This window comes from Thunnus maccoyii, chromosome 3, assembly GCF_910596095.1.
Source record: "Thunnus maccoyii chromosome 3, fThuMac1.1, whole genome shotgun sequence".
Taxonomy (NCBI): Eukaryota; Metazoa; Chordata; class Actinopteri; order Scombriformes; family Scombridae; genus Thunnus; species Thunnus maccoyii.
The window spans coordinates 41,234-60,898 of NC_056535.1; the positions used below are offsets into that span (position 1 = coordinate 41,234).

Here is a 19,665-nt window from a genome sequence, read left to right on the forward strand (position 1 = left end):
TCCCCTTCCAAGCATGTAGGAGAACATGTAGAATTTCACAGCCACTGTAAAGTGGCTGTGAAATTCTACAACATGGCAGGCTCCGTGGAAAGGGACCTGCTCCCTATGTAGATATAAAGGGCTCATTCTAAACAAAAAAACACAATGATTCTTAGTTTCAGGTGATTATACACTAATGAAAACATGCGTATGATTATTGTATTCCATTTCTGCCAATTGAGCCCCCTAAATCTAGTTCGGTGGCTAAATCCCAAAGTCAAAGCCTAAGATATAGCTGTACATTCCAAACAAGAGCATGGACGTAAACAGGCACTGCTGAATTATTGATCAAAAAATAGTCAAGTTTTTCATCTCAGCGGGGTATGTTGGTGCTGAGGTCAAAGCTACATGTTCCCCAGCAACCAGTGTCCAGCTGCACTCAGTCAGAATCTGTGTGTGGACTGGTCCATGTTAAAGGAAAGGGACAGGACAAGTAAGGGTTCAGTACATAAATATTGAAGTCATTGAGTTTAATTTTCTTCCAAATTATCTGATTGTGACATATTATGCTGTCTTAGGAAATGTCCTCCACAGAAAAAGAACAGTGGTCTGTTTAAAACATTAAAACCGACAAATGTTTACGTGTCTGGGAGACTGGGAGACTCTTGGCAGGTTGATATGAAATGCAAGGCTAGGATCATGTGACTGATGGAAACAGCTTTTATGATAAAAGTCATGAAGTTATATGTATGTATGATGTATGTGTGTATGTGTGTGTGTATATACAGTACTGTGCAAATGTTTTAGGCACTAAAAGTAAAGTGAGAATGCTTACGAAAAGTTGAGTAAACAGCAGAAACCTAAATGAAATCAATATTTGCTGTGAGCAGCTTTGCCTTTAAAACAGCAGCAGTCCTCCTTGGTACACTTTAACACAGTTTTTCATGGTAACTTGCAAGTAGGTTGTTGTAACCATCCTGGAGAACTAATGTTCTTCTGTGGATTCATTATTTAGGCCATCTCAGGTGCTTCTTCATGTAATCCCAGATTGACTCCATGATGTTGAGATCAGGGCTCTGTGGGGGCCATACCATACCATCTGTTGCAGGACTCATCATTCTTCTCGTTGCTTGATGATGCTAAATAGTGAAGCTTTTGAGTTTTCACCAAAAGCCGTTGTCATGGCAACACATTGTTCGCCACAAAATACAAAGCTGTTTTTAAGGGGCTAGACATGCTTGAAAACTTTGTACACACATGATAGGTCTTCAAGTCTGTAATACTGTGTAGGTGGTGGGCATGGGTGTGGCAGAATGGCTCAACAGCGCCCCCTATAATATTTCAACAAAGCAGCCCCCGCGCCATGTTAAACCTAGATGTATGAAAATCGGTACACACAAAAAAGTCTCTTGGATCCATAGCTTAAACCCAACAGGAAGTCAGCCATTTTGAACTTAGTGGTCGATTTTGGTGATTTTGCATGCCTTGTATTTTAACAAACTCCCCCTACAGAAGTAATCATAATGACTTCAAAATCAGTGAGTGTCATCTTATTGTAATCAAAAGTTATCAAAATCTTGAGTTTTTGCTAAATGCCCTTGCCGTGGCGATGCTGTAAACTTTGACGTTTCGCCATGAAACAGGAAGTTGTTGTAGCTTGAATGTACATTGTCCAACCTGCACCAGATTTCTCCTGCTTGATAAGAATCCTGTCCTGAAGATGTCTACACGTCAATATTGAGTCATAGTCATAGCGCAGCCTACTGGCAAGAGGAAGTCAGCCTTATATGACAAACATCATCTGATTCACATGAAATTTTCAAGGCGTGGTCTACAGTTGATATACAGCAACATGCTAGAGAACACTTAATAGGTGTTCTCTAGCACCACATAGTGGACACAGGAAATGATATTTAACTCCTTTGTGCAATGTTCCATAAGAGACCGGTCCTGAATGCATCTGCATGCCTACAAAAAAAGCCCTTTAACTGCGCTACGCCCCGACATGCGCACGGGTGCAAGGGCCCGATCATTGCTGCTTGCAGCTTCAATTTAGATCTGTTTTTACACACCAAGGTATTTGCTGACACGCCAGACTCACAGTGCGTTCACACGTACAGATACAAAATAGATGGCGGTATCTGGGCTCTCATGTAACTAGTTGTTTTGGTTTGTGTGTTGAGCATGTAATTTACTTTCTACATGACATGACATACATACATTAGGAAACAGAAAGCTGTTGCTTGAATGCTTCAGAATAAAAGCCTTACACCTCTTGGCTGGTAAAGGCTTTATTGTAAGGGAGTGACAGGAAGAGTAATGTGTATTAGTTCGTTTATCATTGCCTGATTGTTCATCGAGATGAGTGGGTAATTTGGTGAAGATATACTATATACAGTTAAACACTGAGGAATCAGAGCAACATCTTGTCATTCATGACTGTTTATGGAAACCCACAAATCATTCAAAATAAAGGTGGTTTTTTGCTTTGATGTACAGTGGAAACCGCTTATAGCGATCATGTCCGTCCAAGTCAAATTGATCACTGTGAGCGGATGATTATTATAACTGATTTTGTTTCTTTTTCTTAATTTCTCACACAGATTACCATCTAATTGACATTTGTATATTATTACATGAATATAAACTAATGAAATGGACAGCTTCGCTATTTTCTGTATTTTATTGACTGTTTCAAAATACAGAACAGCTGTTTCAAACGCTTGTTGTTTCACTGCTGCATCTCATTGGGTTGTTTTTGGCAATTTGTCATAAGCTTCAAGGAGACTATGTTTTTCAATGAGATAAAATGACTTTCTCCCGTCATGATTTCACTGTGCATGCACCACCAGCCTCAGGTAACTAGTGATGTGCAAAAATGAACGAACAAATCTTTTTGAACGAATCTTTTTAGTGTCCGGTATGTACCAGGTCAGCCTGTCAAACGTACCGAGTACTCATGAATCCCGGACTTTTCCCACTCATACTGCCCACACCCACTCACTGTTATCGTAGGGTACTGCTCACACTGCCTGCCTGCCTGCTACGGTGGTCGCTCAAAACATGAATGAGCAACAATGAATGAGCGGGGATCATTGTCTCGAATGAGAACGTCAGTGAGTGAGTCGAGTCGGGACAGCCTGGCAGCTACTCACTGCATGAGATCAAATGAACCGTTCTCTCAAGACAGACAGCAGGTTAAATTGAACGAGACTGAACAAACTGCTGCTCTCTTGAAGTAGGAGGTCTGCTACCTGCCCCTCAAAAAGACTGACAGATCATTGGTCAGTGTCACATCACATTTCTGTAACATCGTATGGAGCTTATATAGCCTACCTACAATCAAGTGGGATGCTAAATCAATGCATTTAAATTAATATTTTATCTTTATTAATGTAAAAATTTAATGTGAAATTCTGTGGGGCAGGCAGCACTAGCTGTTGAATATGTATGTACTATAACTGAGTGTCACGGAGAAACTGATGGCACATTTTGCAAAAAGTATCAAAACTCAAAAGGTTTGATACATTTACATGTATCAACTCGAAGGAACCAATACTGTGAAAAGAATCGGTCCACCCATTACTACAGGTAACCAGCTGGCAGCAGATGGGTTGTGCGTTTAGGCTGCGGAGTTGGGGGCCACAGTGAGAAAGTTGAACCAGAATCAACTTTTGGAGAAACACAACCTGTAATGTTGTACAACCCTGCCATGAGGGCAGACAAAAACATTACTAGGAAGAGGGAAGGACATTTCTCTTCGTTTATATCGTTAAAATTAAAGTTATGCTTTGCTGATGGCTTCCTGACTTATTTTAAAAAAGATGAGAGAGAGAGAGAAGCAGTGGTCGAGCGAGCTAAAGAGTGCACAAGGAGAGCGAGCGGTGGTGGCGAGACTGAGAGGAAGAAAACATTATTTTCTGATTGTTTCACAGCGGTTACAAATAAAGATGCCCACAACCGCACCCCACACCTCCCCATAACCCTGTGGAGGTGCACTGCGACGCCTGATAATTGTGCTATTAAGTGAATTATTTAAACAGCATTAGTACAGGAATGATTCTGTCCCAAGCTTTTTGATCCATATAAGCAGTTGATCACTGTAACCATGATCACTATAAGCAGTTTCCACTGTGTTTCAGGTTTATTCTTAACATGCCAAAAACTAGAAGTGGAGAAGAATCAGTACTGATGATCAAGGAAAATATCAATTACACCCAATGCTGCCTGGAATTACTGTACTCTTACTAAGAAACCTGTGTAAAGTCAAATGATCACAATTTAACAGAAAACTTGAGCTAGGTATAATTCCACATTAGGAATACTGCTTTATTTCCGGGCAAAAGGAAGAATGTGTGTGTGGGGGGATCAATAGGGATTCACAGCTCATTTTTGCCTGAGAGCCCCCTAGCAGCTACAACTGGCCTTGAATGTGGTGTAATTATTTTGGGTTTCCTGTGTGATGTTTGATGTTTCCTGAATGTGCATTCAATAGTGAGTCCACTGCTGTGTCTGTTGCCAGCAACCAGAGTCCATTAAAACACGTCATCTGATGGCTGCAGTCTAAAATATACATTTACATTCAGTTACAGACTTTCATATCATAAAATAACTAATAATGTTTGTTTTGTATTCAGGTTTATTTACATTTTTTGACATATTTTGTTTTGTAGATGAGTGTGCACATTGAGTAAATTCTGCATTGTCAACACTTAATTTCTTAAGTTTGTCTGGCCTCTACAATGCACAAGATATGACTGATGCAATAGGCCTTTTTCACAGAAGACATTTTGAGATTGAATTAAGTAGGCTATTTTATTATTATTGGGTAGTCTAAATAGTTACAGGTCTAAAATTCATAATATCCATAACAATGATTTGGGCAACCAAAAAATTGGTTTCAAAATGTTTTATTGTCTGTACAGCTCTCATTGTTTTAAAGAGAGTATTGGGCACCAGTCTGACACCGGAGCACAAGCCACCCTCAAGTGTCATTATTAGACACCATGAGACATCTATATAAGGTGAAATTTTCCTTCTTAGGAGGGGGCAGATATAAAAAGTAGACTTTGCTGCAGGAGACCACTGTTCGCTTCCTGCTTCCAACCACGAGTGTCACGTTTCCAATCGCGATTTGGGATAGCTTTTTGTCGTGGTGTTTACTGTTGCCATAACAATGTTTCAAGTAATCATTTTTTACGCAAACAACGATCTTTCCCTAACCCTATTTGAGTCTTTTTTGTGCCTAAACCTAACCAAGTGGTTTTTGTGGCTAAACCTAACCAGACCACACTAGTTGCTCTAAGCGTGGAATATTGCCTCAGATGGGTCTACATTGGATTTAGTTGAAAGCCCAGTACATCACTATACGGATGCCAAAGGTTCCCTTGAGTAACACTTTATATTAAGGTGCTTGTAATAAGCATTAGTTAATAGGTAATAAAGCCCTTATAAGTCCTTATAAGATGCTTATTAACATTATTATGTGTCAATAAGACTACATAAGTGTTAATAATATAGACCTAGGGAGGCGCCTACACCCTTGGTGAACATTACTGTCTTTCAGAGGCTGTAGCGGCTTCAGTTTTAAAACTAGAGTGAAGATACAGGTATCATATGAAACCTGACAACCTAAGGTTCCAACTGTGTCATGCTAGCTTGTTGCTCCAAAGTTAAAAAGCTAAATTTTGGTGAGGGAAGACCTGGAATGGCCATTTTAAAAGGGGTCCCTTGACCTCTCACCTCAATATATCTGAATAAAAATGGGTTCTCCATAAGTCTCCTCTTTACAGACATGCCCACTTTATGCTAATCCCATGCAGTTTTGGGCAAAAACCATGCAGTTTTTTGCATGCAGTATACATGCGATATTTTCTCTTATTCTAAATATGGTGTATTTGAATATTTCTGCATACTGGGGAACCTAAACAGTCTTGGAATTTCATAAATTGGTATGACTGGAAAGCTGAGATTCTTGTGGATTCAATGAGCCCAATTGTAATTATGTGTGATGATGTTAAGCCCCATAGTAGCCATTTCATTGTAGTTAGATTATTTTTTGAAACTTGACCTCACTGTATAAAATGACAATGGTAAATTGACAATAAGGGGGTTTCTCAGCAATTTCCAGAGCAGAAGTGTTGCCATCCAATCTCTGGAAAAAGCAATTCTTATAGAAATCTCCAAATGTCAAGTTTTTGATATCATGAATTTTTCTATAGTGATCCTCAAGGTTTTGGTGTATTAGTGTGGTATTTTGGAGGGATTTTTGACCATTTTTATCAATTGTCGAGTGGTCACAAATGGTTAAATTTTGCACCAAATCTGTGTAACAAATGGTATGAAGCCAAAATTTTTTTTTTTAACCAATACAGAGTATAATGTAATTTTACTTTGTTAAATAGATGTGTATACTTTGTGCCCTAAACATCAGGGACACCTTCCTAATATTGTACTGTAAGCCCTTTTTTACAGACCATGTCTAAACTGCCTAAAGGCTTATTTTAACCTGTCTCCTCTCCTCTCCACTCCTCTCTTAACTGTCTATTGTGGTCAATGTTTCATTGTGTTGTCTTTATACAGCATCAAGAAACACCAACATAAGAAATGATGGGCCATCCTCTGTGGCCTCTGTCGAGTCAGCTTCTGATTTGTCTGGGTTATCTGAGTCAAGTAACTCATCCTCTACTGACTCCTCCTCAGACTCTTCAAGCTCCTCAGCCTCAGCAAGAATAAGAGGAAGAGGAAGAAATCAAATAAGAACATGAAGACGAAGAAGAAGGGAAAGAAATAAACAAGGCAGAAAGGAAGCAAAACGGACACACAGAGCTGTGTTTCAAGGGGTAATTTATGTTAATCATTTAAAACTAAAAATTGATTATTAACAGCTATTTTGGGATTAGTGAACTGAACTTAATATGATCCGAATAATTTAACCATATTCGATTACTCCTTCAGTGTCTTGACTGGTTTGGCAACATCTGGGGGGTCAGCCAAACCAGTCAAGACACTAGGGATGTAACTGGATTCAGATACATTATTTGGAATTGATAGATAATGTGTTCTAAATTAATCTTGCATCCCAACTGTGCAAGCAAGCTGAGACACTGTTGCAGCTTTGTTTGGCTATGGCTGCTGAATGCTGTTAGTTAGCATTGCATCGTTAGTTTACGTCATGAAAGTTTTAGGTGAGTGAATGAAAAATAAGATCCTTTGTCACAGAGGCTAATACCTAGTTTACTTCTTCAACATCTTAAGCACATGGTCCAGAGCTAACTGCATGTTACCGGAAAGTATTGTGGGCCTACAAGAAGAAGAAATCCATGGCTGCTGCTTGCAAAACGGTGGGAGTGGATTGCAACACAATTGCCATGAATGCAGCAATTGCAGAACTCGCTATTACTGCAACTCAAAAGTATGCCGAGTTCAAAGATCAGCATACAAGAAAGCACAAGCTCAGTGATTTTGCTCGAAAGTGTCTAGATGCCATTCGTGGCAGTACAGGTATTGACGATGCAGTTCAGGCCCTTAAGAAATCAGGGAAACTGTTGGGAAGGGGAATTTTTGAATTGCTTTTGGAAGGGGAAAAGTTATTCAGTGAAATTGAGTTGACGTTATGCTGAATCACTCCTGATTTGTTCCCCTACTATTCCCAGTGTTGCATCATTTAGCAGCATGTAGCTTGTCTTTGTGGACCAGTCATCAGAATATCTCACAGATATGGCCAGTAATTGTCAATTAATAACAAGTTTGATGCTGGTGCATCCCACTCTGTAATTCTTCCAGTGATTGTATATGATTGTATCTAATAGACTTAGCGCTGAATGTTTGGATTGCCAATGTTTCATCCATGTTGACAGAGACTAGCTGATGTGCAAAACAGCAGCTGCTATGCATTGATACATTATAAATATATCAATAGAAATGTTTAAACATTGTTTAATGGGATTTTTAAAAAGTTTTTTAAAAATTAAAACCTACCTCATTTTTTGTTAAAATTGCACTACTTTTGCACCATTGCACTATAGTGATGTTTTATATCACATTTTCAGAATGTCTTTTACAATATACAGTTTATCTCAATGTTAAAAGATACCGTAATTGCACTAATAATTGTACTATGTTTTTTCAAAGGCTTATTTGCAGCTATGTTTTATAGAATGTTCTCTTTGTGGTTGCATTTATATGAAAGTGATGAAAACTTTTTAAAAAAAAATTGTCCTAAAGTGTGTTTTTGTGCTTCACTGCTAAATATTGTATTTATATGTAATTTTTTATTCACATTTTATCAACCTTTATAACATATAGTGCTCATTCCAGCTAGAGCTACAAAAGCATAGTTAACTGTTAATAAGTGCATAGTTAACAGCTAATTAATGAATAATAAAGTTTTTTCAACCTTAATAAAGCATCAGAGAAAAGCTTTGTAAAGGTTTAACAATGACATAATAGGTAAGTTAGTTAAACTCAATTAATGTGTTTTTAATGCTATTATAAACAATTATGAGAAACTCAAAAGTCTTTTATTAACGTTCTTAAGCATCCTATAAACTGTTAAAAGGTTTCTTATAAATGCTTGTAAATGTCTTATGATCTAACAATAAATGTGTTAATGATGTTAATATTAACACTAGTCTTATTAACAAAATGTCAATAAAAATCTTACAAGGACTTATAAGGGCCTTATTACCTATTAACTAATGCCATAATGCCCTTAATATAAAGCATTACCATACCTTGTGTGTCTGCATGAGACGCCAGAGAGGTGTGACAAAGCATCAGTATTTGACGACCTGGGATGAGAAAGTGTTGCATAGAACTATTGACATGCTGCACAGAGACGCTTCCTGTTGGTGTTAGGGGCGGTACTTGACGCACATCATACACGGTGTGGCTGTGGTGTTTTCAGCTTTACTGGGACACTTAAAGTCAGGATATGTTTTGCAAATTTAGTTATTTTGTGTGATATTGACTGTCTAGTGTTTATTTCCATCATTTCTGTCTACTTGCAGAGGAACTTCAGCAGCTCTAACATACTGTCTGTCATGATGCTACGACTCGTTGTTCTGATGATGGCTGCTTTGTCAACAGAGGTCTACACCACCAACAGTCTTAAATCCACCTACTATAGAGAAGGTACAATCAGTGTTTTGAAGGCTTGTAAAAGCATTATGCAAATACAGATCAATGCATGACCCTGGATTATATTCTGTCAAAATATCATTAGTACAGTAGTGGTCAGCCACATTGCCGCTGGATGTGGCAACTGTGGCTCAGGAGGTAGAGCGCGTCATCCACTAATCTTAAGATTGGCGGTTTGATTCCCGGCTCCTCCAGTCCACATATCGAAGTGTCCTTGGGAAAGATATTGCTCCTGATGGCTGCGCCAGCACCCTGTGTGGTAGCTTGCCACCATCAGTGTGCGAGTGTGAGCATGAATGGGTAAATATGGCCTGTAGTGTAAAAGTGCTTTGAGTGGTCAGAAGACTAGAAAGGTGCTATATATGTGCAGTCCACTCACAAAGCTTTGGCTAGGGCTCATAGAGTCATGAAGTCATGTCCGGTTATCCTATGTTCCACTAGCTTCTGTGACTCAGTGTGATCTGTCATGTAGCATTTCTTTGCTACATGAGACTCGACACTCGACTGTCCTGCTGTTATTACAGACATGTCAGAACTGACCACAGACACTTACCTGTCCTGCTGTTATTACAGACATGTCAGAACTAACCATAGCCACTTAAGTGTCCTGGAGTCTCATTTATAACTGTTACATATGCACAGAATGGGGCCTGTAAGAGGGATACACCACTTCCCATGCAAAAGTTGTGATCTATAAAAATAAATTTGATGGGAGAATGTGTGCACCTGTACGTAAACTCTGATCCATGCATACATTCGGGGAAATTGGCGACATAGATGGTGAGGTAGTGAACTGAAGCTGGATTGCATAATAATCCTCTCACACATTTAATTTCACTTCATATCAAACATTAATTATAGATCCACGTTATCATAAACATTCAAACCAGCAGTGTTATCTGTATTTGAGCTTGTAGTGAGTCATAACTATTCCATAAGCACCTTTCAATTTGTAGATATAAGCCAAATCAAATGTTAAATCAAAGTCTGCTCAATATTTCACCAGTGCTGTCTCACCTGGAGTGCAGAGGAGAGGGTCAGCTGTGCAGCAGCACAGCAGCTGCTGAAATGAATGATGCCAGGATGTGGCAGGTGTCAGGATTCAGGAAAGTCTGGCTTGCATTTCCCCAATACTGAGCGTGAATTTACTAATTCCTTTTCACCTCATCCACGTTAACTGATGTATTATAATCTTGGTTGTAGAAATCCAAGATGACAACAAATAATTTAAACAAGCGTAACTTAAAAATAATTGCAGAACAAAGCGCTAATAGATTTATAATAATATCCTCTAATACTGTGCATACAGACGGATGACAAATTAAAGGAAAAACCAGTACAGGCCTGAATGTGTGACCCCTACAGTGAGGGGATCCGGTGGCTCTGTAATGCTTTGGGAGGTATTTTGCTGGCATGGTTTGGGTCCACTTGTTCCCTTAGAGGGAAAGGTCACTGCAAAGTTGTTCTGAGTCATCACCTTTATCCTATGATGAAACATTTCCATCCTGATGGGGGTGGTCTCTTCCAGGATGACAATGTCCCAATTCATAGGCCGTGAGGGGTCACTGAATGGTTTGATGAGTATGAAAATGATGTGAATCATATGCTATGGCCTATACAGTCACCAGATCTCAACCCAATTGAACACCTATGGGAGATTTTGTACTGACATGTTAGACAGCGCTCTCCACCACCATCATCAACACACCATATGAGGGAATATATTTTTGAAGAATGGTGTTCCTCAGCCTTGGCATTGATTCTACTTGAACTCTTTTGGAGGGATGAAAAATATAAATATCGAATTAGATTCTTAAAAAATACAAAAAACTACTGTCTATATCTAAACATATTAAGTTAACACTGCATACTGTTGAGGCTCTGTTCCAACACTGGACTTTTATTTTAGAAATGTCAATGTGATTTTGAATTAGGTTTTCCTACTTCTGGAACAGAACCCAGATGTTTTACAGCCAAACATACAATCGATCTTCTTAGAACGTAACATGTTTAAAGTGTGAGCTGTTAACACAGCCAGTGTAGATAGCTGTAGTGACATCAGTGGATGACTAAACTACTGTACAGCAGCTGAAATACAAATTAAATAGATGAGTGTGTTTCCTGATGATTTTCCTGCATTAGAATTGGCCAGAGTGTCTCATCCATCATCACTGATAATGCTTCCTTACTGACAGGGCTCCACATATTTTCATGATGGTTATGCTCCAAGAAATTCACTACTTCTCTTGATGGTAAATGGTAAATGGGCTGTACTTGTATAGCGCCTCTCTAGTCTTCCGACCACTCAAAGCGCTTTTTACACTATGAATCACATTCACCCATTCACACACATTCATACACTGAACGGGTACAGGGGCTACCATGCAAGGTCCCAACCTGCCCATCAGAGGAAATCATTCACACACTGATGGCACAGCTATCAGGAGCAATTTGGGGTTAAGTATCTTGCCCAAGGACACATCAACATGCGGACTGGAGGAGGTGGGAATCGAACCGCCAATCCTCCAATTAGTGGACGACCCACTCTACCTCCTGTTTATCTTATCTCCTTATGTTTATCTTTTTTGGTTTGAGAATTAGCTTTGGGGATTTGTGGGTGCTATTGGGAGAAATGAGAGAAATTAAGTACTTTTAATGTTTTATCAATTTACTTTGGTTAACCAACATTAAAACTGACAAGCTTTGGAGTCCTTCTCATAAGCATTTATGAATAAGTTGACTTACACATTGTCTTCTCTGGATGTGTAGCGAAAGGAGTGTGTAGAAGAGCAGCAGCAGGTTCAGTCCTCTGTCAGTAGATGTGTCCCAAATCCAAACTACACACTAATTCTAAGCAGGTCCTGAATATGTAGTGTGTTCACACTGGAAAGGTGACAAAATTAAGTATACTCAAAGCAGTTAGTATGTATACTAAAAGCTGTTGATGGACACTATTATCTCACAATATGATGCACAAAGGAAATGGAGGAGCTGTTCGCAGTTGAACAAAATCAAACGTAATAGTGCATGGTTGTGTTTAGACATATATGGTGATTGTATTGATTAGGTCTGTGTTGATCAAAATAGAAGTAATCAGACAACTGAAACACATGGCTGAAACACTTTCTGTGTAGACAAGCTGTAAGTGAAATTGTTTGAAGTCAGACATCTTTCTCTTGTTTGTCTTGCAGACCAGGTCATACTCAAAGCTCTGAGAGATTTAAGCCATGTATCAATACTGCAATCATCAATGTCTTCCGGGAATTTACCTGCTGATAAGGTCCATTCAGCTGATAGAAAGTTTCCCAGGACAGGATGGTGGATCCCAAAGGTTGTCCTACAACAGACTGTCAAGAAACGTCAAGACATGTCCTCATACAACTTCAACTCATTTGGTCTACGTTATGGAAAATGACTGATGTCTGTTGTTATCCTATGTTAGATCTGATATTTTCACTGACTGTATTTTATTTAATTTATACATTCATAGGGGGAAAAGAAAATAACTGTCACTGTTAAAGTCTCAATAAAAAATTTCAGTGAATGATTGTAAAAGAATTACTTTTGTGTCACCCAATACAAAAGAAAGACAACTATACAACCCAAAACCAGATTCAAATACAGATTACCAACGATGATGCAATGTTTTTTTCTCCTCAAAGAACAAAGTGGAGAGACTATTCCATTTTACTGTGGTTACATGAGATTAGAAAAATAAATAGACAAGACAAAATAATAATAATAATAATAATAATAATAATAATAATAATAATAATAATAATAATAATAATAAAACAAAACATGTGCACAGACATACAGCTACAGACATATACAGTGGGGTCCAAAAGTCCGAGACCACATTGAAAATCTCTAATATTGTCACATAAACCTGGAATTAATCAGATTAATAATCAGGTTTGAGAATTCAGAAACATTTAAAAACACAAGTTATGACATGTAAAAAAAGAAATATTTAAGATTCTGCACTACTTCTAGATCAGCATTCAAATTAAAGCAAATTTGTGGCACTTAACTCCTTTGTACAAAAGGTCAGATTTCCTTGAGTTGTATCCCTTCCACTGAAGCATTCGTTCCAATGACACTCAAGTGGATTTGATCTATTCATCAGAGGCTCTTTTAAGTAATTCAACTCGCAGCCAGTTGTTGTAAATGTTACTGTTATATTATACTGTTACTTGTTACAAATGCCCCCCAGATACCACTAGTTTTTCACAGGGTGGGCATGTCACAGATACGTGGTTTCGACAGTGTCGTCATAGGCGTGCACAGAAAGTTGGTTGTCCATATGGGTGTATTTCTCTACACTGAGCTGAAATGAAACAAGTGCACAAAAATTAGGTAAATAAATATTATATAAATATTATATAATATTATATAATAATAAATAAATATTATATAATATTTATTTGCCTAATTTTTGTTATTTATATACCACACATAAATAAATGTATGCCTTATTGTTGGATAGATGGACCAATCACACTATCTTAAAAACAAATCAGTCTATATTGTCTTCAATATACAGTGGTATGAAAAAGTTTAGGCACCCCTGACAATTTCCATTATTTTCATTTATAAATCATTGGGTGTTTGGATCATTTCATTTTGATCAATCAAATAACTGATGGACACAGCATTATTTCAGTAGTGAAATGAGGTTTATTGGATTAACAGAAAATGTGCAATATGCATCAAAACAAAATTAGACAGGTGCATAAATTTGGGCACTCCAACAGAAAAATCACATTAATATTTAGTCGAGCCTCCTTTTGCAAAAATAACAGCCTCTAGACGCTTCCTATAGACGCCTCTAGACGCCTCTAATGAGTGTCTGGATTCTGGATGAAGGTATTTTGGACCATTCCTCCTTACAAAACATCTCCAGTTCACTTAGATTTGATGGTTGCCAAGCATGGACAGCGCGCTTCAAATCATCCCACAGATTTTCAATGATATTCAGGTCTGGGGGCTGGGATAGCCATTCCAGAACATAGTACTTTTTCCTCTACATGAATTCCTGAGTAGATTTTGAGCAGGGTTTTGGGACGTTGTCTTGTTGAAATATCCAGCCCCGGCGTAACTTCAACTTTGTGACTGACTCTTGAACATTATTCTCAAGAATCTGCCGATAATGAGTGGAATCCATGCAACCCTCAACTTTAACAAGATTCCCAGTGCCGGCACTGGCCACACAGCCCCACAGCATGATGGAACCTCCACCAAATTTTACTGTGGGTAGCAAGTGTTTTTCTTGGAATGCTGTGTTCTTTCGCCACCATGCATAACGTCCCTTGTTATGACTAAATAACTCAGTTTTCATCATTCCATAGGACCTTATTCCAAAATGAAGCTGGCTTGTCCAAATGTGCTTTTGCATACCTCAAGCGACTCTGTTTGTGGCGTGTGTGCAGAAAAGGCTTCTTCTGCATCACTCTCCCATACAGCTTCTCCCCGTGCTAAGTGTGCTGAATTGTTGAACGATGCACAGTGACACCATCTGCAGCAAGATGATGTTGTAGGTCTTTGGAGGTGGTCTGTGGGTTGTCTTTGACCATTCTCACCATCCTTTGCCTTTGCCTCTCCGATATTTTTCTTGGCCTGCCACTTCTGGCCTGAACAAGAAACGTGCCTGTGGTCTTCCATTTCCTCACTATGTTCCTCACAGTGGTAACTGACAGCTGAAATCTCTGAGATAGCTTTTTGTAGCCTTCCCCTAAACCATAGTGTTGAACAATCTTTGTTTTCAGGTCATTTGAGAATTATTTTGAGGCCCCCGTGTTGCCACTCTTCAGAGGAGAGTCAAAGAGAAGAACAACCTTAAATACCTTTTCTCATGATTTGATGCACCTGGCTATGAAGTTCAAGGCTTAATGATCTCACCAAACCAATCTTGTGTTCCAATTAATCAGTTCTAAGTAGTTACAGGTGTTCAAGTCAACACAATGACAAGGGTGCCCACATTTTTGCACAGCCTATTTTTCACGTCTGATTTAATTTCATACAATTTAATATTGCTACATTACAAATCTTTGTCTGGAAAGTACCCCAGTACTCAGCTTTTAATCGAAAATGAATGGCATGCCAATGTGATCATTTTCTGTGAAGACAGAGTAAATTATTATGCAGCCTCAGAGGGGTGCCTAAACTTTTTCATACCACTGTAGATCAATGTTTGTAATGTAAAAAAATAACAAAACTGACTTATGGGGAATTAATTTGCTCAAACTTAAAGCCAAATCAAGACAAGTTTGACTTATAGATTGATGAATCAGCATTTTGTGTTTCCTAATACCTGAAACTAGATGTCAATCAATCTCGCTGAAGGTTGGTTGGCAAGATGGCGCCAGTGTGTCAGGCGAGCCGTCAGCTGCTCCAACTGTTGTGTGTGTTTCTGCTGTTTCTAACACTTGCTGCACATACTGTCAACACTCTACTGGTGTATGATCACCAAACGCTGCTAGATCTGAGAATCACCGCCAAAAATCTTGTCAAATTTGATCATTATGGGAGAAAAACTGACCCTCATTTCCTATCGGATATCCCGACATACCTCCGCCGCACTCTAGCGCCACCCCCGCGGCAAAAACGGCACCAACGCCAAGTAAAGCCTAGCAGCTGTCTTGTGAGGCTGAGGGCCGGGTTGGTACGTTCTGATCGAGGCGGATATGGAGCTGGGCCTCGCCTGTGTGTCTCTTGACGTTCCCTGGACCCCGTTGCTGCCTGTTTGGTCCCAGTGGCAGGCTCGGATGTGGTGTTCCAGCCCCGCAGACCCTGCTCTCCTTGTCTCCGCTGGCGCGGAGTGAATCTGGGGATCCTGCGGCCTCTGTATCGGGCCTCCTCGTCAGCTGTTCACTCTGACCCGCCAGCTTCTGCCAGGTTTGGTCTGGTCAACGCCAGATCACTTGGGAATAAATCATTTATCCTTAAGGATTTCTTCATATCCCAGGAACTGGATTTCCTCTTTATCTCCGAGACTTGGCTGAGTGTTGGTGAGTCCAGTGTCTTCACAGAACTTTTATCTGATGAGTGCTGCTATTTTAATTCTCCTAGGACGTCTGGCCGAGAAGGAGGAATTGCGACTGTTTTTAAGAGTGACTTTAAATGCAAACAGATATCGCTGTCATCCTCCTTCACCAGCTTTGAACTGAGTCTGTTTGAGCTGGGGCATTCTAACACGTGTTGTGTGCTGTGGTTTATCAGCCTCCTAAATACAACAGAGACTTTTTATCAGATTTTTCTGTGTTCTTGGCTGATATTATGCCTAAGTATGACCGGGTCCTTATTGTTGGAGATTGTAATATTCATGTGTGTTGCCCTGAAAATCCTTTTGTGCGGGACTTTTTAAACATCAATGACTCTTTTAATCTTGTGCAGTGTGTGCTTGGGCCTACACATGAACGTGGTCACACACTTGATCTTGTTTTATCTCATGGTTTGCCTGTTTTTAACCTGGAGATATGTGACGCTTTTTTCTCTGATCATATGCCTGTGCTGTTTGAAGCTGCTGTTTGCTGTCAAACAGTTAAACCTTGCGCTGCTGCTCGCACATATCGAGTTATTAACCCTTCCACTGCTGCTCATTTCTCAGATGCCTTCAGTCAAAACTGCGTCATGCCTGAATCTGTGTATGAGGATACAGAGGCTCTTAACTCATGGTTTCTCGACACCTGTCAAACTGCCATAGACATTGCAGCTCCATTGAAGACCAGACAGCATAAAACTAAATTGGGGGCGGAGCCCTGGCTGAATGAAACAACCCGTCAGGCAGGATTGTCGAAGAGCTGAGCGAAAGTGGAAAAAGGACAAATTGCAAGTGTCTTTTCAAATGTTGAGGTATTACTGGCGTCATTACCAATCCACTGTGAAAGAGGCTAAAAGAAAATATTTCCTGTTAAACTGCCACAAGCCTCGTGTGTTGTTTAAAGTGATCAACTCTGCTCTGAATGCACCACAGACTGTTGGAATTGAGGCCTCCCCGGCTGTGTGTGAAAAATTTCTTCACTTCTTCACTGATAAAGTCACTTCTACCAGAGCACTTATTTCACCTCCTGCCATTGACCCTTCAGTGTCTGTCCCCTGCTCTGCTGGGTTGGACACATTTGAGCCTGTGACCCTGCCCTTTTGTTCAGGAGATTGTTGGTCATTTGAAGCCCTCAGGTTCTCCAGATGAAACTGTCCCTCCCCAACTTTTTAAGGAGGCTTTCCAGACTGTTGGACCATCTTTTCTCACAGTTATTAATAGCAGTCTGTCCTCTGGAGTGGTTCCTGTTCATTTTAAACATGCCGTTGTGCAACCTTTGTTAAAAAAAACCTGGGCTGGATCCTACTGTTTTGGCAAATTTCAGGCCTATCTCTAAATTGCCTTTCCTTTCTAAAATCTTAGAAAAGGTTGTCTATTCTCAACTCATGGACTTTTTAAATGAACAAAATATTCTTGAGATTTTCCAATCCGGTTTTAAAACATTGCACAGCACAGAATCAGCGCTTTTAAGAGTTTTTAATGACATCTTTTTAGCTTCTGACTCTGGTCACTGTGTTGTCCTTGTACTTTTAGATTTGACTGCAGCTTTTGATACAGTGGACAATGAAATCCTGATTGCTCGTTTGGAGCAGTGGGTGGGCATCAGTGGCACAGCACTTGAATGGTTCAGGTCCTACCTGTCACATCAAACCGTCTGTGTCAGCCTTGATGACTCTGTGTCCTCCACTGCTCCCCTCTCATGTGGGAGCAGTGGAGGACACAGAGTACCACAGGGCTCTGTGCTTGGCCCTCTTTTATTTTCCCTCTATCTACTCCCACTTGGTTCAATTCTCAGGAAACATGGCATTTCTTTTCATTGCTATGCAGATGACAGTCAGATCTATGTCCCCCTAAAAAAGTCAGACTCCTACAGTGTTAAGCCATTGCATGAGTGTTTACATGACATTAAAGCCTGGATGTCTCTAAACTTCCTAAATTTTAATGAAAAAAAGACAGAAGTCATGGTCTTTGGTGGCACTTTTGTGATCCCCCTGGTTGATCTGGGTTCTTTGGCACAGTATCACAAGTCAACTGTGCACAATCTGGGGGTGAAAGTGGACACAGACCTGGTGACTCAAAAAATTGGGGAGGACAGGAGGAAAACAAACATGGAATCTTACAACAAACCGCATCAATCAATCAATCAATCAATCAATCTTTATTTATATAGCGCCATATCACAACAGAAGTCATCTCAAGGCACTTTTCACATAGAGCAGGTCAAGACCGTACTCTTTAATTTACAGAGACCCAACAATTCCCCCATGAGCAAGCACTTGGCGACAGCGGTAAGGAAAAACTCCCCTTTAAGAGCACAAGCAGCAACAGCCAGGGAAGGATGCCATCAGGACTGTGAAGGACCGCGAAGGTTCGGCCTGGGAGTCAGGTTTTTCTGTGAGATGAGAAAGCACAAAAAACTCCGGGGAAGAAGCAAAGTTAGTGACATGCATTGATGTTACATGAATACATACAGATGGAGAGGAGGAGGAGGAGAGAGGAGCTCAGTGCATCATGGGAAGTCCCCCAGTAGTCTAGGCCTATAGCAGCATAACTAAGGGCTGATCCAAGGCGAGCCTGGTCGGCCCTAACTATAAGCTTTATCAAAAAGGAAAGTTTTAAGCCTACTCTTAAACATAGAGAGGGTGTCTGCACCCCGGACTGAATCCGGTAGATGGTTCCATAGAAGAGGAGCCTGATAGCTGAAGGCTCTGCCTCCCATTCTACTTTTAAAGACTGTAGGGACCACCAGTAAGCCTGCATACTGGGAGCGCAGTGTTCTAGTGGGATAATACGGTATTATGAGCTCTTCAAGATATGATGGTGCCTGACCATTAAGGGCTTTGTAAGTTAGGAGAAGGATTTTAAATTCTATTCTAGATTTTACAGGAAGCCAATGTAGTGAAGCTAAAATGGGAGAAATGTGATCTCTTTTTCTAGTTTTAGTCAATACACGTGCAGCTGCGTTCTGGACCAGCTGGAGAGTCTTTAGAGACTTGTTAGGGCAGCCTGATAATAAGGAATTGCAATAATCCAGCCTAGAAGTAACAAATGCGTGAACTAGTTTTTCTGCATCTTTTAGGGACAGGATGTGCCTGATTTTTGTGATATTACGTAAGTGAAAAAAGGCAGTCCTTGAAATTTGATTAATGTGGGAGTTAAAGGACATATCCTGATCAAAGATAACTCCCAGATTCCTTACGGTGGTGCTGGAGGCCAGGGTAATGCCATCCAGAGCAGCTTTATCATTAGATAATGTGTTTCTAAGGTGTTTAGGGCCAAGCACAATAACTTCAGTTTTATCTGAATTTAGTAGTAGAAAATTGCAGGTCATCCAGGTCTTTATGTCGTTAAAACTATATCATTGCCCCACCTGATGAAATCGGAGGGGTGGGGGGCAATTTTATATGCCAATAAAACAATTTGCTTGAGTGGTGTAAAGGCTGCTTTAGCATATACATATTGTCTCTAAACAAAGAAGTGCTCATTTTAGCCATGGAGTGGTT

At 39.9% G+C, this 19,665-nt stretch overlaps 1 protein-coding gene and 1 pseudogene across 1 annotated transcript; both read left to right on the top strand.

Moving 5' to 3' along the window:
• The first annotated feature begins 6,561 nt into the window (after positions 1–6,561).
• Positions 6,562–7,601, top strand: LOC121890573 (annotated as a pseudogene).
• On the top strand, positions 6,795–12,596 carry kiss1 (KiSS-1 metastasis suppressor). The gene is made up of 3 exons (XM_042407195.1): positions 6,795–6,821; positions 8,991–9,114; positions 12,312–12,596. Exons 2-3 carry the CDS (start codon positions 9,024–9,026, stop codon positions 12,533–12,535), a joined length of 315 nt encoding a protein of 104 aa, XP_042263129.1. The 5' UTR covers positions 6,795–6,821; positions 8,991–9,023; the 3' UTR covers positions 12,536–12,596.
• The last annotated feature ends 7,069 nt before the right edge of the window (positions 12,597–19,665 follow it).